At 58.4% G+C, this 23,621-nt stretch overlaps 3 protein-coding genes across 9 annotated transcripts in view; 1 reads left to right on the top strand and 2 right to left on the bottom strand.

Moving 5' to 3' along the window:
• Positions 1–7,475, bottom strand: part of MORN1 (MORN repeat containing 1) — a 49,108-nt gene extending 41,633 nt beyond the window's left edge. For 2 of the 4 annotated variants that reach the window (XM_070768357.1, XM_019976867.2), the window contains exons 1-6: positions 7,260–7,469; positions 6,760–6,831; positions 5,837–5,935; positions 5,231–5,341; positions 4,137–4,227; positions 3,455–3,542 (exon numbers count right to left, since the gene is read on the bottom strand). In XM_070768357.1, coding sequence (XP_070624458.1) covers positions 3,455–3,542; positions 4,137–4,227; positions 5,231–5,341; positions 5,837–5,935; positions 6,760–6,831; positions 7,260–7,422 — 624 coding nt within the window. In that variant the 5' untranslated portion in view covers positions 7,423–7,469. Of the gene's footprint in view, positions 1–3,454; positions 3,543–4,136; positions 4,228–5,230; positions 5,342–5,836; positions 5,936–6,759; positions 6,832–7,259 lie in introns of all 4 variants that reach the window. The other 2 variants (XM_019976865.2, XM_019976866.2) reach the window with 2 other exon arrangements.
• Positions 7,476–7,657: 182 nt separating this feature from the next.
• RER1 (retention in endoplasmic reticulum sorting receptor 1) lies at positions 7,658–17,630 on the top strand. Its single transcript, XM_019976461.2, has 7 exons — positions 7,658–7,817; positions 11,085–11,166; positions 12,176–12,280; positions 13,824–13,923; positions 15,097–15,175; positions 16,347–16,482; positions 17,029–17,630. The coding sequence occupies exons 2-7, from the start codon at positions 11,086–11,088 to the stop codon at positions 17,116–17,118; spliced, it is 591 nt and encodes a 196-aa protein (XP_019832020.1). The 5' UTR covers positions 7,658–7,817; position 11,085; the 3' UTR covers positions 17,119–17,630.
• A 205-nt stretch (positions 17,631–17,835) lies between these two features.
• PEX10 (peroxisomal biogenesis factor 10) lies at positions 17,836–23,433 on the bottom strand. Of its 4 annotated transcripts, XM_019976459.2 has the most exons (7): positions 23,226–23,432; positions 22,250–22,330; positions 21,962–22,018; positions 21,491–21,891; positions 20,168–20,343; positions 19,934–20,069; positions 18,892–19,195 (listed from the first exon to the last, which is right to left on the bottom strand). In XM_019976459.2, exons 1-7 carry the CDS (start codon positions 23,335–23,337, stop codon positions 19,127–19,129), a joined length of 1,032 nt encoding a protein of 343 aa, XP_019832018.1. In that variant the 5' UTR covers positions 23,338–23,432; the 3' UTR covers positions 18,892–19,126. The 4 variants fall into 4 exon arrangements, with proteins under 4 accessions (XP_019832016.2, XP_019832017.2, XP_019832018.1 ...); XM_019976457.2 differs by lacking the exon at positions 20,168–20,343 and having other exon boundaries at positions 17,836–19,195; positions 23,226–23,433; XM_019976460.2 differs by lacking the exon at positions 21,962–22,018 and having other exon boundaries at positions 23,226–23,431.
• Between the last annotated feature and the right edge of the window lie 188 nt (positions 23,434–23,621).

The following is a 23,621-nucleotide window of genomic DNA, read 5'->3' as shown; positions in this document are numbered from 1 at the left end:
TGGATGGACCTTAGGACACGATGCTGAGTGAGACAAACCCGGGGACAAATCCTATGTGATCCCTGTTCTGAGGTCCTTGGAGGAGTCAGAGTCACACAGACACAAAGCAGGAGGGTGGGGGTGGAGCTTCGGTTTGGGAAGAGGAGAAAGTCCTAGAGATGATGGTGGGGGTGGCTGCCCAACAACGTTAATGGGCCCAATGCCACTGAGCTGTGCACTGAATTAAAATGATAAATTTTATGTTAAATGTATTTACAATAAAATTACAAAATAGAAAGCTAGCTGTTTGCCTAGTGAGAGCCTGGGGACAGCTGCATCCTCACGGGAGATGCGCCAGCTCCCTGTGGTGGGTCTGCCTCTGCCGGGTGACCCCCATGCCCAGAGGTCAGACCAGCAGGCAGCCCTACAGTTCAGAGGTGGGCACTGAGACCCGGAGCCCACGTCCATGCGGCCCTGTCCTCCCACCAGCCCTGACCCCACAACCCTGAGTGAGCAGGCCTGGCCTGTGTCCACGGTGTCAGGAAGCCGTTTGGCAAAGGTGGCCTGAGGGCTTGGGTGTCTGCCCCTGGTGGGGACTGTGACCATGGTGGGGGGTGGGAGGGCAGGTGGCACTTCTGACCATTCAGGCGCTCAGGGCCCGGGTGGAAGGCAGGTCATCAGAGCACGAGGCCCTGAGGCTGGGCACTGCTAAGCAATGGGAACACAGGTGGACAGTTCAAATCCTGGAGAAGGACTCTTGTTCACCTGTAAAGTGCCCAGGGGTGGAGGGGTGGGGATGGGGCTGCCACCCCCTGGTGCTCTACCTTTTCCATCTGACATTCAGCCCAGAGCGCAGCGCTGCACTGGAGCAGCCCTCGATGGGACAGCGGCCGGCAGGGCTGGGCTGCCCCCTGGTGGACGCCAGTGGGGTGGGCAGCTGAGCTGAGACCTGCAAGGGAGGCAGAGAGGGGGAACCCAGGATAGCCCTGGAGGCACCCGCACAGCCTCTGGGGGCAGGGCATGTGGGGTGGAGGTGGGGGCGAAGTTTTATGGGGCTCTCTGGAAGAAGGTGGGGTCTCTGCCACCCCCTGGTTGGGAGGCCTCCTCGTCTCTGAGTCGGGTGGTGAGAGTCAGCGAGGCCCTGAGGACAGTGCAGGGCGCTGTGATCCCTTGGTTGCCAGCCCAAGAGGTATGGACGCCATGGGGGTTCTTCTGGGTCCCCTGTATTTCTTCAAGAGCAGCTCTACAGAATTCAGGCTGTGGCTGCCCAGGGGGAGCCCCAAAGGGCTCCATGAGAATGGACAGACATCCCCCTGGGGAGACGAGACAAAGCTGTGGCTGGGTCACAGTGGCCTCTGCAAACAGGCTCCAGTGCAGACTGTCAAACGCAGCAGCCCAGGCACCGGCCGGCAGCTGTGTGGACACAACATCCCGGGAGCAGCCAGCCACTGGACCAGGGCCTGGGAGGTGGTGGTACCTGAGCACAGCGTTATTTTACCAGCACGTCAGGGAGCATGCTGTGGGGAGCTTTGTGGCCAGGGCAGGACTCCATGATCCCTTCCAGGCCACTCCATCTCAGGAAGGGCCCCAGTCAGTTACCAGTTTACCACCTCTCAGCCCCAAATCCACCCTTCTCGCCCAGCTCTGTGCTTTGGGAGCCAGACCCTGAAACGTATCCCATCACCGGCTGGTACCATCCTAGGCAGGCACTGCAGGGACGATGGGGGAAGGGGGTTCCCCTGGGCTCCAGCGTGCCCTCTCCTGACCCCTCAGGCTCAGGGGTTTGTGCTCGGTGAGCTCCTCTGCGTCCCAGGTTTCCTGCACACCCGCCTGGTGCCCTGGGCAGCTCCCCAGCCCAGTGGACTGTGGCTGCAGCCTGCCTGCATCTCCAGAGGGGCTGGGCTTTCCCTTGTCTCCTGGGACTTCCTTTCCAAACTTTGCTCTAACTTGCACATGAGAAAATTGGCAAAGATGTGAATTCAACTGACAGCCTAATCCTGCAACCCACATGATCAAATTCTATTTGAGCCCCAAGACTATGAGACAGGAGGGCCTCTTGAGGGTGCAGTGGAGCTGAATGCAGACCTGAGCTCACATCATTTCCCTGCGAGTGTCCAGGACACTGGGGGCCTCATGGCCACTGTCATGCATTCACAGCCGTCCTGTCACAGCCAAGCACGATGGCAGCTTGGTCACTCCTGAAGCTGCAGCCACGAGTCACTCACGTCTCCCAGGTGCTCAGCCCGGTGGTTGGGCTCAAGGACGCAGCCAAGCCAGTCCCAAAACACCACCTTTGGGGGCACCTCCTGGGCCAGTTTCCCATTTGCCTTTTCCATATTCTTGCTTCCACCCCTTGCAGTATCTTCTTCCCTTTCACTCGTAAACATTTTCACAATTGCTGGTGTGGCTCCTGTCTCCTGGTTCAGATTCAGGCATCACTGCCATCCATCCAATGTCCGGGCCATCAATGTGGGGACATCCTCACTTCTGCTCTTGTCAAACAGGCCGATGTCTTTACCTCCAAACCACTCCAAGTTTAGTCCCACACGCCACACTGGTCACCATCACCTCTTTTCATGAGTGAGAAACAGAGGGACCTTTCAAACACAGGAATCAGGCCATCAACTTCTTCCAGCACTTTCCATGATGCTTAGAATAAAACTCCAACCCCTTGTGGCTCCAGGGCCTACATGTGAGACTGCCCCGACCTCCTGCCTTGTTGCCCCCACCCCACTCAGGCCATGAAGACTTCCTCCTGCCCGGTAGCCAAGTCTCGCCCTGCTCTGCCCCCAGTGCCCTTGCATGCTGTCTGCACACGCAGCCTCTCCCATCCTTCAGGCTGGGCTCACATGACACTCTCTGACCCTGGGCATCTCTACAGAGCCAGTGGGGCTCCTCATCCACCGGGTGGGCTGCTGGGCTGTCCCTGCCAGCCAACCACTAGACAGGACACACATCCTGGGTACCAACATCCTGGCTCCCGGCCAGACACATGGGCTGGTGTCCAGGAAGCACAAGGATGATGGATTCTGGGGACCAAGAAGGTCTTCCCATGTGCCCGCCCCTCTTGGCCTCATGGCACCTAAACCCCATTGAGAGCCGCCCCCACATCATGGCAGCTGAGAGCAGCAGCTGCCATGATGCGGGGGCGGGGGGCACAGAGCCCTGTTTGTGAGAAGGGGGAGGGCCTTGCTTGCTTCCCCAGGTCGTTGGCTCACTGGGACCCCCAAGCATGTTCCCTCAAAAAGGCGTCACCAGCCGTGCCCACAGGTGACAGTGTTGGTCACAGGGTAGATCAGGAACCAGATGGATGAAGAGGTGTGAGTGGCTGGACCTTAAGTTCCCTGAACCTCAGCCTTCTCATCAGCGAAACGGGAACAGGGGCCGTCCCTACCCCACGGGGTCAGAAGGACAACACCCTGCTGCACCTGGGGGTGCCCAGGGCAGAGGACACTGGCTGGTTGGCCCCCAGTACCTCATAGGTGGAGCCATCCGCGAGCCGCAGCATCCCATGGCCCTGGCGCTGGTCCCGGACCCAGTTGCCATTGTACTTGTCGCCATTCCTGGGGGCAAGCGCAGAGGCTGCTCTCAGGCCGGGAAGGCCAGGTGGCTGCACTGACGCATACCGGCTCCCCGGCTGGGCCCCAGCGCATGTCCCCGGGACTGAGGCAAAAATAGGCCCAGAACAGATGGCGTGAGCCGCGGCCTTGCCAGGACCTGGTGGAGGGGCAGGCAGCCTGGGTGCCTGGCAGGGTGCAGTGACAGGCGGCCCTGCTTGCTGGGTCCCAGGTGTGAAGACTGGGGAAGATGACGGGGAAGGAAGCGCAAGGAGGAAGGGACCCTGCAAACCCCAGGGCAGGATTTTGCATGAAAACTGCCCAGAATTTGGAAGATGCCCAGCCACAGGCCTGAAGGAGAAACCTGGGGGGGGCGTGCTCTCAGCCCCACTCTACGCTCCCCCAACCTCCACCTTCCTACCAGATATTTTATTCATGGGATGGAGAATGGAGGTGGAGATTGATATTTTTTCTATTAAACACACATAGAACCAAGTTCAATAACTAAGAGAGAAATTATAGAATCCCATCAAGGCACACAGACCCTCCTTTCAGGGCTAGGCGCTCGAGGAGGGATGGCCCGCTGGCCAGTGGACTCACCGGAAGACCATCTGCCCTTGGCCGTGCCGCTTGTTGTCGTGAAACGACCCCCAGTACACTTGTCCGTCTGCGTCCACCAGACACCCGTGTCCTGAAGAAGGAGCCCAGAGCAGAGGTCACCTTGTGCCTCCCTTAGGGGAGGGGATTGTCTGGAGGAAAGCTAGCGTTGGCACCCCTGGGGACCGAGCTGCATGGGGTCCCTCGGCCCCAAGATCTGATCTGGGACAGCTGGGCAGCCACACGCAGTGGGAGAAGCTTTGGGTTCAGTTCTCAAGGTCCCAAGTGAGGGTGGGGGTGCCATTCAAGGGCCACGATCCCCCAGAATAGAGACTGAAATGCTGATGTCCCACTCGGGTGGTGCTGCGGTGTAGTCAAGGCCAGCTCACAGGAGTGAGTTCATGCTGAGGATGAGGACATGTGGCCATCCTGGGCCTCCACCATCTATTCAAAGGACCCAGAGACCAGAGAAATCGCCAGTGTAGACGTGGTGTCTCCAAGATCTGGACACTCAGGGAGGGGAGTGCATCCAGACTCCACGGGGAGGCCTTGGAGGGGCGGGGACTTTTGCAGGGGGTGGGCTGTTGTGGGCATAGCCACTCCCCTCACTCCCCGGGGGCCTCACTCGCACTGGCCCCCCACCAACGTGGCCTCCTGACCAGCACTGATCCTCCCCATGGTGGCCTTCTGACTGGTGCTGTTCCCCTCCATGTGGCCTACTGACTCAGGCTGTCCGGCCTCCCCAACACGTAGCCTCTTGACTGGCTTGGCCTGGCAGGGTATGGAGATGGCAACTGAGTGGAGGATCGGGGGGGCCATCAGCCTCTCACTCCAGGAGCCCCACAGCCCTGCTCAAGGGCTGCGACCCCCACGAGGCCAGCCCAGCCCAGGATTGAGCGCAAGGACAGAACGGGGACCTGAGTCACCAAGTCTGGGTGGCTTGCTGTAAACCCCTTACTCTGAACCTCAGTGGACAGAGGAGCATGCTGGTGCCTGGGCCGTCAGGCCCTGAGTCAGAATCCCAGGAGGGTTATGGACAAGTCTCTGCAGTGCCTGCCCCACAGCCCATACCCTGCACCTTGCTGCGGACACCCGACCTTCTCTCAGGCCACGGAAGAGCTCCCCTTCGTAATGTCCGCCGGCTTGGTACTTCATGATGCCGTGTCCCTGGGGCTCTCCCAGAACAAACTGTCCAGTGTAGGTGTTCCCTGGATGGGAGGCAGGAAGCCGTGTCTAGGGTTAGAACCGCTTCCTGACATCCTCAGGGTAATGATTACCTAGTTCTCACCTGACTCCCAGGCAGCAGTGGTTACAGAGCAGGGTATATGTTTATCTCACAGCTCATGCTGGTGGACGAGGGAGATGAGACAGAGTGGGTATGGTCCCATCACCTACGATCCTCTCCCGCTCTCTTAGGGACCCTCTCGGGGGCATCTGTATGCCTGGAGCAGAGGCCCCTCCAGGCCAGAGTCTGTGGGGTGAGACTTCTCTCCACCAAAAATCCACTTCACGCTTGCCTGTGAGGGTCTGAGGTCCTGCAGGCAGCACAGGGGCCATCCCGCCCCAAGCTGGCATGAGGCCGCTACGAGACACCTTTGGGGAGCCAGGGGTCCTCAGGTTTAGACACAAGTGCCTTCTGCATCCAGAAAGGAGGGGGCAGCTCACAGCAGGGTGGGTTCAGGAAGAAACGCTGGCAAGCTGACCTGTCAGTGCCCAGTGCCGACAGCCCTCTCCCGTGATCTCTCCATCCACAAAGTCACCTTCGTAGTAACTCCCATCTTTAAACAGCAGCTTCCCCCGACCTGGTGAAAGACATCGTGATGTCAGGCTGTGGCTGGGAGTGACTGCTGGGGCCTGTGTGCGGCAGGGAGAAGAGCAGGTCGCAAGGTCTTTGTATTTGGTTCTGTCTGGGCCATCAAAACCTCAGGGACCCTGCCCCTAGATCTCCTCAGAGGGCACGTAACGGCCATCTTGCCTCTGTCAGCGCAGGTGCAGAGGGAGGTGCGGGGGGTGGGGGGGGAGAGAGAGAGAGAGAAAGGGCGAGAGAGAGAAAAGCATGAGGCAACACTGAAAAATAAATTTTGAAAAGAAGGAACCACTTTGTCCAGGTCAGGAAGAGACTCACAGATTTCAGCACAAAAGGGAGAAACACCCACGTGGCAAAAACACTCCCATAAAAGTCAAAAGGTTCAAAATACACTGGCAGCCAACTGATACACAAATAGTTCATGAGAAAATACTGAAAGATCAATCCTCTGGCAGAAAAATCTGCAGAGGCTTCGAGCAGACAGAACCCCAAACAGGCATACAACTGTGACAGTAAACTTTGGAAAGTCCAGGTCTGCCTCTGGGGGGGACGCCAGGGGACTCTCACTTGCTACTTGCTCTCCTTGCTATTTAGATTCTTTTTTTACAAAAATGGTCAGGCTCTTCATCTTCAAGGAAAAAATAAAGACAGTTTTCATCAGCACCAAGGCGGCTGTCTGGGTCCCCCATTCTGCAGGAGATGGCCCCTCATGGGCACGAGTGAGGGCCCGGTATGGCAGGCAGGCACGTGGCCCCAGCTCCTCTGGGATGTGTGCTGTCAGTGGAATGGCTACAGCAAGAGGCCATAGCCTGTCCTTACCGTGTTTCTTGCCTCCTCTCCATTCTCCTTCGTATCGAAAGAAAGAATTCGGATAAACGTAGACCCCATAACCTGAAGGTTGAAAGGACACCCAGCTGAGCACCAGGTACAGATGACTTGGCTGACGACAAGCACGCACAAGGTGGGGGCCATCCCGGGGCTTCTCTAGGTGTCTGTCGTTTCACCTCTTAGTGAGCCTCACCCCCACTGCTCCCCAAAAGCTGTTTGGGTCACAACTCTCCCTGTTAATCCGTTTATACAGCAGACATGCTGAGCGCCCAACCCGTGCAGAGGCGCCCGCCCCGCCACCCTGGGTCACCGAGGGTCGACTCAGTTCCTCCCAACTGGGTCTCCAGGCCCCAGCCGGTTCTGCTACTCGGGGCCCGGTACCCCGCCCATATCGTGGGCACCCAGACACCTGAGTTGGGGACGACAAAGCTCCCAGGGGTGCGAGCTGGGTTCGCAGTGAAGGTGGGGGAATGCTCAGCGAGTGCCCGGACCTGTCCGCCTCCCTCCCTTCCCGACGGAGGCCCGGTAGGGTAGTCGGCCGTTACCGTCCCGCGGTGGCCTTCCTGGAAGCTCCCGGTGCGGCAGGCAGGAGGTCGCGCGTCCCTCACTGGCGAACGCCATCTTGCCGCTAGAGGTTTCCCTTAGCAACCACATAGTTCTTCTCTACTGGCTTGTTGGTTGTGAGGGGGCGTGGCCTCTAGTCAGTCCCTGGGCGTTACCAAGTTCTGGAGCTGAACTATCTGGGCCCGGAGCCAGAGGACGCGAATGCGCTTGCGCAGCATGGCGAATTTCCGCCGCTTACGTCTCTTCCGCCTACGTGACAGCCCAGCCAACGGCCTGGGCGCTCGCACAGGAAGCGGAAATGGTTGGAGGCTCACGGCCCCGCCCCGGCGGCCATCTTGGAAGCCCGGGAGGCGGTGCCGCGCAGGACTGAGCGGAAGTGCTCGGTTGCCCCTTCCCGGACCGAGCGAAACGCCGGCGCGGCAGCCACCCGCGTCCTCCTTCCCGCGGCCCTCGGGAGACCGCGTTCGGCCGCAGTGGACCGCGAGGTGCTGGCGGGCGGGGCGGGGCTGGGGTCGGGCGGGTGCCGTGGTTCTGAGGGGCGCGCGTGAGACTGGGGCAGGGCCGGACCCCCGGGGTCGCCGCGGTGACCGGCTCCAGTTCCCTGGCAGCGCGTCCTGGGAGGGGTCGGCTGCCTGCCCGGGGCCGTGGGACCTCGGTGTCCTCGCCGATCTAGGGCGGCCTGCGGGACTTGGGTAGGAAGCGCCGCGGTGGACTTGGGTCGCTCGGGGTCGAGTCCTGGCCCTTCTGCACACCGAAGATCCCGAGCGCTCGGGCTAACCCGCCCGACGGCGCCCCGCGTGCTGTCCCACAGCTGCCTCCGGAAACCTGCCCCAGGCACATAGGCCTGGGAGCGTCCCTGGGCGCCTGCTACTCGGTCCGATTGGTCTCATTCTCGGAGATGTGTAAGGTGGAGCTCTCCTCGTAGGTGAATATAGGGCCCCCAGGTCTTGGTGGTGCAGGTGTGGTGGAGACGGGAAGGTGGTCGTGCCCAGGTAAAGGAGCCGGCCGTGAGCCCTGGCCGAGCACTCGGGTGGGTGAGGTCTGGAAGGGCTTTTCAGCGAAGAGAACAACATCGGAGGATGAAAGTGTGGGAAATTACCAGGCTCGGGACCCGGGAGAAAGGGGGCAGGGGATGAGGGGAGACATAGAGGGAACCAAACGGTGCCAGGCAGGACTGTCCTCGGTGTGGGATGCGTCTGCGTGGGGACAGCTCCACAGACAGGTGCAGTGATGACTCTGGTACTATGCCCACAAACCTGCATAAGTGATACTCCTGGTCTCTGTTTGGAACAGTTTGATCTTGTTTTTTTCTTTGTTTCCTTTGTGGCTGAGCCTGAGGCAGTGACATCCGACAGAGAACTTAACCCACTGCTAGCTCTGTGTCTGGCCTCATGGATAACGGAGCCGGCAGTGGAGGGACAAGGCTCCCCTTCCAGGAGCTTGCATTCTAGTAGGAGGAAATAGAGAAATGAGGCAGAAAGCAGTCAGAAGTGGCCTTGGAACTGCAGAGGACTGCAGACACCCCAGCTGTGTGACGGCCACCCTGATTGGAAACAAGTCCGAACAAGGCCAGCTTGCTGCCTTCCTCCTGGGGGTGCTTCTGGTTAGAACCGGGCCCCACACTGGTTCTAACAAGGCTGGCTGCTGACTCCCCACCAAAGGCCTGGGGGGGTGGTGCTGAGATGCTGTGGCCCTGTTTCACAGACTGGAGTGGGGAGGGCCACAGTGGCCTGCGAGTCACGCCATAGACAGGCCATTTGATCCAAAGTTCACCTTCTTAATGTTGATGGGAGTTCAGCCAAGGCGTGGAGTTATGTTAATGTAAATGTCTTATGTCAGGTGACCTGAAGTTGGTCAACATGTCATGGGAAGATCTTTCACACATTCAGTTAAGAGAACGAGACTTAGAAGCGGTTGTCTCTGTGTAGGGCATACTTTAGAGGAATAGCAGGTGTTTGTCTAATGTTAATTTTAATACCTCAATTCAAGTAAAGGCATTTAAATGGTAGACACTTTAGTCGTAAAAAAGTAAAATAGGGAAAAATTTGTATGGAATCGTAGGATAAATGATGTTACTGATACAGCTTTCTTCTGGCCTGACTTTGGTCTAAATAGCGTGGCTGGCCTTCTCTAATTTAGCCCTTTTGAAAATAGGAAATTTTCCCCAGTTGAATATAAAGGCAAACTTCCCCAAAAGACAGGGCTAGGAGCTACAGTTCACTGTGGCTCCCAGGAAAGCAAAGGGCATTTCTGGGTCTCCTTGGCACTCTGCCCCTCCACTGCTGGGCTCCAGGAAATGGTGTTACGGAATCAGAGTAGACGTTCTAGCACAGATGTGCTGGTGCTTGTGGGATTGCTCAGATTATCTGCATATCAAAGTTGTACTGTTGACCCTTGAACAGCATGGATTTGTACTGCACGGGTCCACTCTCGTGTGGATTTTTTTCATGAGAACAGTACCGCAGTACTGCACAATCTGCGATTGGTTGAACTGCAGGTCCAGAGACTGACTCTAAAGTTATACTTGGATCGTTGACTGCTGGGGCTGACGCCCCTGCGTTTGTTCAAGGACCCACTGCAATTGGTACTGTGTTCCATCTGGGATCTAGGATCATGTTGTGAGCCTGCTAACTAGCGGGTGCATTCAGGGAGGATGTGCAGATCCAGGCTCTAGCCTGGCAGTGAAGAGGCCGAACAAGGCTCAGACCGTTGGACGCCTCAGGTGTCTGCCCAAATGGGAAGGGCTGCTGTGCCACCTTCCAGATGAGGAACGGTGGCTGCATGACCATACCACTCAGGGGCGGTGGACTCCATGTTGGAGTCCACTTCTGGTCCCCAGCCCTGCCATGGTGCCACAGGTGGGGAGGAAGCCGCCCATGGTATGGGGGCAGTGAGAGCTTGTCCCTAGCATTTTCACCAGCTTTGGACTGGCATGGCCTTCCGCCCTCTGCTTCCTTTTTGTTCTGCGGTTCAGGTGGGGGCCGTGCTGGGCTGCAGGAGCCAAGGCCAGAGCTGCTCTTGACTTTGAGCAAGTGGCCTGGACTGTCTGAGGCTGACGTGCTGCTGTGGCATAGGGGTGACGGTGCCCACCCTTCTCTTGGCGATTTGGGCTCTCATGTGCTGAGTCCTCACGGAGTCGCGCAGTCGGATGAAGTAGTCAGGAGCAGATAGGGTTACCTCCACGCACAGATAAGGAACTGGGGCGCAGACAAACGGCTACTGGGAATCCTGGCCATGGAGTGGGGACCTGGTCTGGACAGGGCCTGGCACCGTGGGGAGCAGCCTGGACAGAGACCAGGTGGGGCCTAGAGAAGAGGGGCTACTTGGGAGCCTGTGGAGCGGCAGGAGGAGATGCTGGCAGCGGGCGAGTCTGGAGAGCCTTGGGGAGGTGGGTGTAGCCACCTGTGCTGCAGACTGGCCCCAGGGAATGTGTCCACAGGACTTTGCAGCCAGCGGGGTGGCCCTGGGACTGGTGGGAGGGGTGTGAGCAGGTGACAGGAGCGGAAATGAAAGTCCACCGGCGCTGCTTTGCATGTCACGTGGCCTCCTGGCTCCACCAGAGCATGTCGCTGGCTTCTTTCTCTTTCCTGGATGACTCGTGGTAAAGACACAGGCCGGAAGCCTCCATGTGTGTGAAATAGTGAATACTAGAAAAACCTGCTTGGTGGTGTTGATGGAAATAGGGCAGTGATTAGGTGCTTGAATGCTGTTTATTTAGTATAAAAGTGTTTTGTGTTTTTCTTGGCTTACAGAATGTCTGAAGGTGACAGTGTGGGAGATTCTGTCCATGGGAAGCCGTCTGTGGTCTACAGATTTTTCACACGACTTGGACAGGTTGGTTTGGGGTTGCAGAGCTGTATACACATTTAAGGAGAAGGCAGTGGCACCCCACTCCAATAGTCTTGCCTGGAAAATCCCATGGACGGAGGAGCCTGGTAGGCTGCAGTCCATGGGGTCGCTAGGAGTCGGACACGACTAAACGACCTCACTTTCACTTTTCACTTTCATGCACTGGAGAAGCAAATGGCAACCCACTCCAGTGTTCTTGCCTGGAGAATCCCAGGGACGGCGGAGCCTGGTGAGCTGCCGTCTATGGGGTCTCACAGAGTCAGACAGGACTGAAGCGACTTAGCAGCAGCAGCCACATTTAAATGAGACTTGACCCTGGGGCATTTCCCCATGGAGTGTAAGTGTCCTGGTAGCCCCCCTGGGGCTAAACTAAAACTGTGTTGACTTTTAAAAGAAAAAAAAAATAGCATCTGGAAAACTTGATAATTATTGAAGCCAGGTTATGGGCCTCTGTGGGCACACATTCTCTCTTATGAATGAATAAAATTTTTCATAATTAGAACTTAAAAATCGGAATTAATTTCAAATCAAAATGAGAATGCAGATGTGTATATTAGTTAAATACTTACACAGATGTACACACGTACGTAGACATGTGTGCACATGTGTGAATCTAGGAATTTGGCCATTTGCTCTGCAGCTGTGTCCATTCCTCGCCCCCTGCCCCTCCACTGCTGGGCGGGCGGGACCGGCTCCAGGGTAAGCGGCTACGGGACAGGACCTGCCGCTGAGCCCCAGGTGCAGAGTGGTAACATTCCTCTGTCTCTGCTGTCCTCTCTGTCTCCCCACGATGGCCTCTCGGGCCGATGCTGTGGGGCCATCGGCTGTGAGAGAGATCTGTAATATCTTTGGTTAAAGAACAAGTGCGTCTCCAGAACTGTCGCAAGTAACTTTTGGATTAATTGTAGTCACCACTCGGCGCGCAGGTCAGCAGCAGGCGTGCTGTGCAGCGGGAACCCCAGGGCGGCCGTAACACAGTCTGTGTCCCTCCTAGATCTACCAGTCCTGGCTGGACAAGTCTACGCCACACACGGCCGTGAGATGGGTGGTGACGCTGGGCCTGAGCTTCATCTACATGATCCGCGTTTATCTGCTGCAGGTCGGTGGGGCGGGACCTGGCCTGGTGTGCAGGTGGGAGGGTTGTTTCTCCTTCTGTCTCTGGGGTAGAAGTGTCCTGGTCTGCTCAGGGGACCTCCTGGTACCCCTTGGCTGGGCCTCCTGGGGGCTGGGGACAAACTCACCTTCTGGACTGGCCACCTCATTCCCTGGGTGCATGAGACAGGCTGGCATCCGAGGAAGACCAGGTGAGATGACTGAGGGCTCTCCCAGGGGCCGGGCGTCCTCCCTGAACCCTGAGAGCAGGGAGGCTTAGGCCTCGTCCGGGGCTTTTTGCCCTGGGCAGGACAGCTGTTTCCTCCATGAGAGCAGACCCATCTTCCTGGGTGTCTCCCAGGTGAAGAAGGAAGGGTGTGAGGACAGGTACTCCACCCATCGGACACTGCCCTGCGTCCAGCCCTGGGGAAACTGTCCCCTCGGCCGAGTGTGGGGACTCATCCGTGGCGGTGGTGCTTGTGTCTGTTTCTGAGAGGAAGCCTAACCCTGCTCAGTGCAGAGGTGGCAGGCCTGGAGCAGCTCTGCAGCAGGCACGGTTTGTGTCGGCAGTCTACAGTTAATGTTGTTTGCTGCGCTTGGGTTTAGGTGTTCTTAAGAAATTGGACCTTGGTCCAGTCTTCATGGAAAGAGTGACCTCGAAACCTTGAATTGGGGAATTTGGGCAGGATGGGGGTGTGTTTCCCAGGTTAGACTCACCAAGTCCATGCCTGATTTGACATCCCTCCAGCCTCAACTCAGCTGTTAATTTTTCACATCTAGGATTTTGTTGTCTCACTTGAACATTTTTTAAGGTATCAGGACATCAAATGCCAGCGTGACAGATGTCAACTGGTTTGTGTGAAAACATTTGGGCTTTTAGAATTGGTCATGCAGCGCAGTTCTGGTTCTCATTGGATAAACTCACTCCTTTAAGAATGAGCTGAGGACTTCCCTGGCAGTCCAGTGGTTAGGACCTCCAGTGCGGGGCCCAGGTTCGATCCTTGGTCGGGGAACTAAGATGCCGTGTGCCATGCGACCAAGAAGTCCAGTGGCAGACGTATGCCCTCCTCTGTGTCTCCTGAGGAAGATTTTTCTCCGTAATACTCTGAGTCGTTGGTTTCCTGATTTTCTGGTTCTGGATTTCTTCTGGGCAGAGGTTGTGAGCAGTCCTCGCACGGTGTGTGTGGTGCCAGCCACCTGCTGCAGGGAGCTGAACTCTCAGGTCTTGGGCTGGTTCGGGGCCCGTGTCCAGGTTGGGGGCTGCTGGCGAGGACAGACCTGTGACCTGGGTGTGCAGCTTGGGTGTGTGGCTTTGTGAAGCACCCTGTTTCTGCTATCTTCTGGGGCTCTGGTGGCTTCAGGTTTTGGGTGCCTTTAACTGGACGCTGGCTTGTCCATGCTCAAGACCCACAATGCAGCCTGAGACTCACTGTCACTGTGGTCGCTCACTGCTCTTCTGTCACTTGTTCTGAGCTTGTGTCCACGTGGGTTCAGTCCAGATGAGGACTGGGTTCAGGGTGGCCTCACTGACCGTGTTCCTTCTCTTCTAGGGTTGGTACATCGTGACCTATGCCTTGGGAATCTACCACCTGAATCTGTTCATAGCTTTCCTTTCTCCAAAAGTGGACCCTTCGTTAATGGAAGATTCAGGTACAGTGAAGTGTGCCTCCTTTGCTCTTTGGGGAGAGTTGTGATTTTATGTGTTTCACAGAACTTTTTTCTCCAGAAACATTTGAAATCTCAACTTTGGAGACTGTTCTTTAGGTGTTTAAAATGTACTTGGAACTTCTGTGATCCTGGCAAGTTTGTTTGTAGAAGGACTTGATAAACCCTGTCACAGTCACAGGAGGTGGGCGCTTTTTCCTTTCTGTGTTTGGCAGATGAGGAAACTGAGCCTTGGGGCTCTGTAGCCTGTTCAGGGGTGGGATGGAGGGGTAGGGTGGGGGTGAGCCGGGGCCTGCCTCCTGGGCAGGTGGCCTAGCCAGGGTCCCTTCTCGCAAAAGCAGGCATCCATACTGGTTGGCGTGGCTCACTGAGGCCACTGGCCCCAATGTCCCAGGACAGTGGGTTGAAGAGTTCTTGGCTCTGGCTGCTCCTGGCATACCTGGGCCAGATGGAGGCCTCAGTGCATGCCTGCCAGCCAGCTGGGGATGAGGTGGTGCATGACCAGATGCTGAGGCCTTCATTTGGGCCAACGCTGCCATGTTGGTAACACCCGCTGCAGCTCCTGTGGAGCCCATGGGATCCTGCTTGTTGTGGCAGAGACACTGTCCAGACTGCAGATCGTGACTAGAACAGTGTGTTTTCTCTGTGGAGTATCTGATGGAAATATCAAAGGAAACAACCCTTTCATTTACTGTTGCCATTTGGGGAATTAGAAAGCAAGAGGCCTGTCTGTAGGCCTCAGTTTCTCCATGTGTCACTGGGGAGGGCACCTTCCTGGGTGGGGTGGGGTGGGATTCCTGGCTCGTGGAGGAGGGCAGGTGTCCCGAGTCCAGCGCCCTCTCGAGCCAACACGGCTCCCGCCTCTGCCTGCTCGTGGCTGTGTGTGCTCATCTCTCCCCTTCCCTTCAGGTCTCATGTCATCCAGTTGATGGGTTCCTGAAAATTGGCATGGGGTGAATTTTTTACACGATCTCTTGAAGTAGTCTTAACAAGAAATTCTCATACAAATCTAAAGCTGTGAATGTTTCTAAATCAGCCGAAATTTTTGTTAAAGTCTGGGTTTCACGTGTCAGGGCTGTTGGTTCAAAGCCCTAGGGAGCTTAGAGCTGTAGGAAGGACGGGACTGCCCGCCTCACCCTGCTGACTCTGACCTTTCAGACGACGGCCCCTCATTACCCACCAAACAGAACGAGGAGTTCCGACCCTTCATCAGGAGGCTCCCAGAGTTTAAGTTCTGGTGAGTCCCTCATCCCCCGTGGTCCTGCCCCCGTGTTCATCTCGCCCCACCCTTGTACCACCACCCGTGCTCCTCCCCGTGTGTTCCCCCTTTTTCTTCCACACGGTCCTTCTCACGTGCTCCTCCCCCCATGCTCCTCCCCGCTGTGCTTGTTCCCACATGTGGCTCTGAGCTGGGCAGGTGTTTTGGTTCTGGTGAGCTGGCAGCCTAGACTCCTCAGAGAAACGCCAGCTCTAGTGTGTTTCCCTGTCTTGGACGTTGTCTCACCCAGAATGTGAGATATGCCTGCTGGGCATGGAGGGTCCTAGGGGCCTCCAGGGCCCACCCTGCTCTGGGTTGCAAAGTAACATCATTGTGCCTTGAAGCCACAAAAAGGGGGCTGCTTCGGGGTGGAGGGTCCTGGGTAGGTGACTGACTCGGCCTCTGGGGGTACGCTGCTGTGCACTGAGGGGACTAGTTCCCTCCCCACTTGGTTCTTGGATGATCTGAGCACAGGGCAGGTGTTGGTGTGAAGAGGGGTTGACTTGTCTGTAGGCCTCCTGGAGGTGGTCCCATGTGTGTGATGTAATGATGAGTGTGAGGGGGGTGGAGATGACCCCGCTGGCTGGGGAAGTGGGAGGGTCTGTGAGTGTGTCTGTCCTGTTCTGTGTCATTGGCGTCTTCACCCTGCCCTCCTGGTGCGGGTGCAGCCCCAGTTGGGTGTGAAGTGCTGGGCCTAGGGCTCCTAGGGGAGGGGTGGGAAGCAGGCGAGGCTGGGTCCTGTCTGCGCTCTGGGGTAGCCTTTGCGCGCTAGAAAGGGAGAGCCAGGTGCACTTGAAGTAGGGCTGCGACCCTGGAGTGCTTGACCCTGAGCTGGAGGGCGGGTGGCCCTGAGGTCTAGTTGCACCTGTTTGATGGGATGCTGCTTGGCCACGGGGACAGCCTGCCAGGCATGTGGGACTCGAGCTGGAGGCTTGGGACTGGGTTTCTAGACGTGCCCCTGCAGCACATGGCATCCCTGTCCAGCCACCAGCCTGAGCAGCACCAGCACCCCCACTGCTCATTTTACGCTTTGCGTCTGTGTCACATGTGGTACGTGACACACGCCACACGTAGCTCCCACCCGCTTCTGGAGGAGACCCCGCCCCCCGGGGCCGCCTCCTGTGCTGACCACTGACCTCTCCTTCCACAGGCACGCGGCGACCAAGGGCATCTTGGTGGCCATGGTGTGCACCTTCTTTGAGGCCTTCAACGTCCCAGTGTTCTGGCCCATCCTGGTGATGTACTTCATCATGCTGTTCTGTATCACCATGAAGAGGCAGATAAAGGTAAAGCTCAGGTGCTGCTGTGCCGTGAGACAGCATGCCTGGCTTCAGGAGCTCTGAGCTAGGCTTCGGTCCGAGACACCGGGGCTGTGCAGTCTGGTGGGTGTGTGCGCTTGCCACTGGCATGAGCCACAGCCGCTGTGTCTGGTCCGTGTACAGGGCCAGGTCCTCAGCACAGCCTCAGGTCACACCCTCAGGTCTGGCACATCATCCAGGGGACAGTCAGGGCCCAGGATGCGTCATGTGATGCCACCATCACCCTAAGCCATACTTGGTGACAGGGTGGCTCCGCTTTGTCCTTTTCTTCCCCAATCCCAGGTCCCCAGTTTAGTAGCTCTAGTTTGTTCTGCACACAGGGTGGGGGTCATGAAACCTGTCTCCTACCCCTGAGGTTTCCAGCAGCTCAGCTGGCTCAGCCAGGCGGTAGGGGGACGGGGTGTCTGAGGAGCCCTGGCTTCCTGCCTGCATGCAGCAAAGATGGGCTCAGAGCTGGAGGGGAGTTGGGCCATGGGGAGGCCATGCTGAGATGTTTCTGTCTGTCTGTCCCAGCACATGATCAAGTACCGGTACATCCCATTCACGCACGGCAAGAGGACATACAAGGGCAAAGAGGACGCGGGCAAGACATTCGCCAGCTAGACGGCCACCTGCCACCTCACGGCGCCTTCTCTTCTCACATACAGTAGTTGAGTACAAGGGAGTTATTTTCTTTCTAAAAAGAAGCTTCGATTACTTGTAACTGAAGTATCAGGTTTTTGAAGAAACTGGCATTTAAACCGAATCGCATTGATTTATTTTCCAGCCGGTCAGGTGTGCAGACGCCGGACTTGTAGTGGAACGCAGGCTGGGGGACAGCCGGGTGGTCTGGGGAGGGTGGGTGGCCGGCCGGCCGGCTGGCGGTGGGGTCAAGCCCGCAGAGGGATCTAGGACGCCTGGCTGCTGCCTCTGAGGATGCCTGCCGCCCGCGTGGAGGATGCACACCCACCGGAGCAGCCGCTCCCTTAGCTGCGGGTTCCAATGCCAGTTTCCCAGTTCATCTCACGGGAGATGTGTCGAGTTGGCCTCTACCATGATGACTCAAAACTTTGTTCTTAACCACCATGATTGCTTTTGAGGGCCTGGAATTACAAATATATATTTTAATTGTTTGAGATTATTTTGACACCTTTCTTTGATACGTCAAGAGTTGTTTTAAGTGTGTTCTCGGCAGCAGCCCCTTTCAGAGGCATCTGGCAGGAGGGCCAGTGCCGTGGGCTTTAACACACGGCTTCTCACTTTCTACGGGGAAACAACTTTAACCTGCATGTCAGCTTTTTTGATGTGATAAAAACCAATACTCGTAAACATTTTACTAAGTGACTTTTTAATTCCAACTTTATTAAAGACAATGTCCCCGCTCTTGTGTAGTCTCTATCTAACCCACCACAGCTCCTGCACCACGAGGGCCCGCGGGGCGCCCAGCCGCCCTGGGAGGTGGTCACACTGCCACGCTGCTGACTCCCGGCTCCGAGCGCCGTTTCCATCTGTCTCAGTTTTGGACCTCAAGTGTTCCCCTCATGGCTTCTTTTTTGCCAGTTTTTGCAAATCTGAACTAAGCAGCTCTTGCTTTTAAGAGGCCACATGAAGATCTTTGTGTACCTGACCCGAATTTTAAACTTCACACGTAAATGATGTTCAGATCAGTACCTGTTACCAGGCCGTGGCAGCTGCAGCGCTTGTGCTCTCGACTTGCTCATACTGTTGTCCCAGTAAGTGCACTGATGTGAGACTTGACGGGAACTTGCAGCCACTCGTTGACAGTGTGAGGATGGGGTTTAGGACCCACGGTGCCTCCCCCTGTGCTCCTACCTGCCTGGAGCAGGGCCCGCGGTCACAGCCCGTCTGTGGGGCTGACCTCCGCCTCTTGAGGAGGGCCTTGGCCACCAAGTCATGTGGAGAAGAGGCCCTTCCACATGGGTGTGTGCACCCCTCACAGCGTCAGCACACCAGCACTTCTGTGGAATTGGTGCTGTAAGGATGCCTACGCCAAAATCCAGTCTGCAGGATTTAAGCAGATCTAAAAACCTGAAGATAACAAAGGTGGCAGGAAGCAGGCTGGCCACAGTGGTGAGTGGTGATGGCAAGCTGGCTGGCCCGCTAGGTGCTCCACGTGGGAGGAGACCCCTCCTGTGGTGAGGCTGGAACACACACTGCCGTGTTCTAGAATGGGAAGCAGACTTGACCATTCACTAGAAGGCATGTGCCAGAGGTGTTACGGTTGATGACAGCTTCTGGCTTTCTGGGAACAGTTGTGCTCCCGCCCTCCAAAGCCAGCTTCAGGGACGAGGGTGAAGTCTGTGGGTCTTCTGGGCTGCAGGATTATCATGCTGGGAAAGCAAACTGCTGGTGCTCGGCTCCAGGTCAGTCAGGCCCCGCCCTATGAGTGACTGGTTTGGGGAAGGGAGGGGCGTTCTGAGGGTGGACTGGCCGCCCAGCAGGTCCCCACCCAGCCTGCCCTGCAGGCCTGCATTAGCCAGGTCCAAGTCCAGGTCCGGCGCCCATCCTCCTGGCAGCTGGCACGGTATCACACGTGACAAAAGTCTTGAGGCTTTCTTGATGTCTGTGCAGGAGAAGTCGACAAGAATAAGGCTGCTCTTCCAGCAAGGGGTCAGCGGTAGTGCCGCAGGTAGACCAGCTTCTGGGGGAGGAACTTCTCCCTGCAGAGGGGACACTCCGTCTGGGGAGAGGGGGGACAGTCACAGGCCGCACCCGGCACAGCATCTCCAATAAAACAGGGATGTACCCATGTCTCTTAGAGCATTTTTCGAGACATTGCGGGCGGTCGGGGCGCATGGCAGGGACAGTGACCAGTGAGGGGACGGTCAGGCCACAGGTGATGCGGGATGGGGAGGGTGCTTGGCCATTGAAGGACCATGGCTACCCAGAGCCTCCCAGGAGTTTTGGGGTGTGAACTTGAGTGTCCTGTCCCCACCCCTTGGGACTGGGTCCCTCCTGTGAGGGCACGTGCCCCACATGGGCCGTGTGGGAGGCAGTGCCTGTGTTCCTGGGGCCTCTGCAGGGTGGCCTGGACCCCGGGAGGAGGCTGCAGCACCCCCGCCCCTGGGGCCCTGTGGGCTGAGGAACCAGGCAGGCTGGGCCTCAGGCCCCCGGAAGAGATGGGGAGGTACATGGGGGCCCAGGGGCTGCCCCTGCCCGGAACCATTACAGGCCTACGAGCCAAGTCCCCTGCTCTGGTCCCCTGGCTTGCTGGACTGTACACTCCAAGGTCTCAAGGCTGAGCTCTGGCCCCAGGACTCTAGGGCCTGCCTTTCTGGGTTGGAGCTTCAGCTTTCACCAGTGCAGTGCCCTGACTCCAGACATTGCCCTGGGTCCAGCCTACCTGGAGGCTTCTAGAAGTACGCCCCTACCCCAAATGACAGGCGGTTTTGGGGACAGGAATGCTCCAGGCGCCCACCTTGGTGTCGCTCCAGTGGGTTATACACTCCCAGCAGAACAGGTGGCCGCAGGGTGTGGCCGTCGAATGCCTGCGTTCCTCCAAGCACAGCGTGCACAGTGGGTTTCTGGAAACTGCTCTTTCCTCTGCATGGTTCCTGGTGGGAGTGGGTGGATGGGACACAACTGAGCCGGAGTCCTGCCGGGCACCAGGGGAGCCAGCCCCTACCCTACGCTGCCGCCCTGCCCCATGCACCTGCGGTGGGACAGGCCGCGCTGCAGCCTCCACTCCCTCCGGGCACGCTGCCTCTGCTGGAAGCCGTAGAGCTGCAGGCCTGCGGCCAGCGCCAGGTGCAGCAGGGACACCAGCCCCAGCAGCTGGTAGCTGGCGCGAACCCGAGGGTCCTCGGCAAGCGGGCGGCGGACACGGAGCTGTCAGAGACCCGGAGGACAGTCACGTGCTCAGAGGGTGCGAGGCACTGAGCAGCCCAAGGGCCTAGCCTTCAGGTGGGATTAAGCCAAGCCTGCCCTCTGGCTGCGGGGTTGGGCAGGAGTGCCTGGTGGGCCCAGCACTGAGCAAGGAGGGTGGTGATGGAGCCTGCAGGTCACTGGTTGCAAGCAAGGCATCGTGGGAAGGGGACTGCTAGGCACCCAAGCCTCACAGAAAAGGAACCAGCAAAGAGGCCTGAGCTGGGGAGCCCTGCGGACGGCAGGGGACCCCTGCATGGCGGATCTGCTATTCAGCCCCATCTGGAAACAGAAGCTCCTGCTTGTATCAAGGCCCTGGGCTGACCGTGTGATTCTGCAGGCTGGGACTCCTAGCCACATCCTCCAATGGAAAGCTACTTGCCCTCCACTGCCGTCTCCTTCCCTAGCTGGGAGCAGGGACTGTCAGGTTAGCCAGACCAGCCAGAGCCCAAGAGGTGGGGCCCTGGTGTTTGTGGAGGAAGAGCCCCCGTGGCTGCCCCGAGGCCCCGAGTGGGCTGCAGTAGCTCGACAGACACCTGACGCAGCGGGCAGTGTGAGGGCAGTGAGCACTGGAGCTGGGAGGAGGCGGCGCAGAGGCACTGGACACCCCTGCCAGGGGAGGCGAGTGGTGGGGAAGAGCCTGGAGACCCTCGGGAGGTGGGGCCCAAGGGGAGGCCTTCCGGATGAACCTTGAAGCCAGGGCATCAGCTGAGACCCAGCAGGGTTGGAGTCCCTGTGGTGGGCGGAGACCACCAAACCTCCCCAGGTGGGAGGCCAGCAGGGATGCTGGTGGCAACGGGGTCCATGTGGTTGCTATCTGGTCACCCTCAGGGGGATGTCCCCAAACCTGACCCTCTGTCAGGACGGCCTGGATGGGGTGGGCATAGGGCCCAGGAGCCCGGGTATACAGCAAGGTGGCCACAGGTACTGGCAGTGGAAAAAAGACTCACCCCACCCTCATCAGGGTTTTTGGAAACCAGACTTCCTCTGGTCTTTTAGGACCCGACAAGACCCATGCTTCCAGTGGGGATTTCAGCTCCAGCCCTGTGACTGCTTGCGGGCATAGTCCCCGAAGAACAGCCTCTGCAGACAAGCCAGACCTGTTACTTACGTAGGTGATGCCTGTGAACCTCTTGGCCAGGTGGTAGAAGGCACCATGGATGTAGAACCAGGCCACGTGGAGACGTTGGAGGCACCCGAGGCCCTGCTTGAGCGCTGACACGGCGCGCAGGAGCACCCCCTGCTGCTGTTCCGTCAGGCCGGCCGTGCACCGGTGCACCCAGCGCCTCATCCCTGACTGGCTGCTGGGGGCCAGGCTGCCCCGCAAGGGCCAGGCGCCATCGCCGGTGGCCTGCAGCTCATGCTCCAGGTGGAGCAGGGCCTTATCCAGCAGGTAGGGCAGGACGGTGTGCAGCGCCACCAGGATCCCGCGTCGCAGCCTTGAGGGCACGTGGCGCTGTGATGGGCCCACCTGCACGACGCTGACGTATTCCTCCCCAAGGGTCTGGTAGCCTGCAGGGAGAGGGGCCTCAGCGATCTCCTCTACCGGGCCCCCACCTCCCCTCCAAAGGATGATACTCACAGCCCACGCCCTGTGGTAGGGCGCAGTGCTGGGACCCCTCTTGGACCACGGGTTCAGCTGCGGAGAAACAGTCCCAGACAGACGTGACAGGGAACCTCAGGGCTTCCAGAGGCCTGGCCTGGACTCAGGGCCTGGCCCCCACCTAGGGAGGGGTTTGGGCCCCTTCCTTCCCAGAGACTGCATGCGGGCCAGTTGGGGGACACTGTGAAGCACCTCCAGAAAGCTCCCTTTGCAGGCAGCCCTCTCCTGTCCTCGGGGCCCCTCGGGAGGTCGCACTGTGGCCGCTACCTGCTAGTGTGGTGAGGCCGAAGTAGGCGAGATCCGACACCAGCTCTACCTCTCTCCTCCACTCCAGCCACTTCTTCGCACCTAAGAGGAGGAACTGTACGTGTTATTCCTGAGGGGCTGGGGGCCGTGGGGCATGAGGGTCAGAACAATCCTTGCTCCTGCTGCCCAGGCTCAGCCCTGTAGCCCCTGACTTGCCCCCTACACTCTGCTCGCTGCCTGGACTCACGCGCTGTTCACTCTTGCCATTGACACCTGCCTCACCTGGGCTCTGAGTGTCCTGAGAACCTACCCACCTGCAGCCATGCCCCCTCCAGGATCCACTTAGGCAACTGCTCTAGAACCCAGGGAACCACAAGGACAGGCAGTGTAACACAGTGACCAGCAATCAAACCCGAGCTCCAACACTGCTGGCTGTGAGCTCAGGTGAGTTATATCTCTGGGATCCCCGTTTTTCTGTCTCTGAGGAGGGTAATAGCAGCAGGTCCTCCAGGCAGGCATGTGTTAAAACGAGTTAATGTTCTGAAGCACGGAGAGCAGTGTCTGACATGGAGTAAGTGAACCTGTTAGCAAGATTAATACACGGGCCATTTGTTTTGATCCTGTCGTGTTCCTCTCTTGCTCAAGGCCGGCCCATGGCCACCCGGCCCCAGTGTACAGTCCAGCTTCCCTTCAGCTGCTCCGAAGGAGCCCGCTGTTGGCTGGAATCTACCCCACGCTCTTGCCCCTACACTGGACTCCAACGCCCCTGCTCCACGGTAGCCTCGTGTCAGCAGAGCCGTGAACTCTTCCGCGCCTGGTGGCTGGCCTCCAACCCCGCCCTCTGCAGCAGGGGTCAAAGACCAGAGCACCTGCTCCTTCCTTCAGCTCAGGTCTTGGGGGGCGCACAGGGTCAGGCCGAGCCTGCAGAGGGCTGACCAGCGGGCCTGGGGCTCGTCTCCCCGCCTCGCGCCCCCACGGCCCCCGCAGCGGCCCTCACCTGCTAGGTTGTGTAGGGCGCCGCCCGCCGCGCTCCGCAGCCCGCCGCGGTAGTAGTCGTCCTTCTGCGCCGCGCGGACCACCTCCGGCGGGCTGGCGACCGCGGAAGCCATGGTCAAGGGTTGCAGGGCCGCGGGGATCTTGGGGACCGGGGGACGGGGAGGCGACGCAGGGACCCAGATAGCCACGCCCACGCGGCGGCGCCGGATGACAGAACTGGGCTCGGCGTGCGGCGCAGACCTTGCGCGTCACCGAGGGCGGGGCGGGGCGGGGCGGGGCGGGGTTGACAGCCGCGTGGCCAGAGCGGCGCGAACCTGGCCCAGGGTGCACACGCAGGGCTGGAGGGGGCGGGTGAGCCGGGAACTGGTGAGCGGCACGGTGTGGGAAGTGACCGCGG

The sequence above is a fragment of the Bos indicus genome, chromosome 16 (genome assembly GCF_029378745.1).
Source record: "Bos indicus isolate NIAB-ARS_2022 breed Sahiwal x Tharparkar chromosome 16, NIAB-ARS_B.indTharparkar_mat_pri_1.0, whole genome shotgun sequence".
Lineage (NCBI taxonomy): Eukaryota > Metazoa > Chordata > Mammalia > Artiodactyla > Bovidae > Bos > Bos indicus.
The sequence above is the reverse complement of the archived record's forward strand: the minus strand, read 5'-3'. Positions and strand labels throughout refer to the sequence as shown.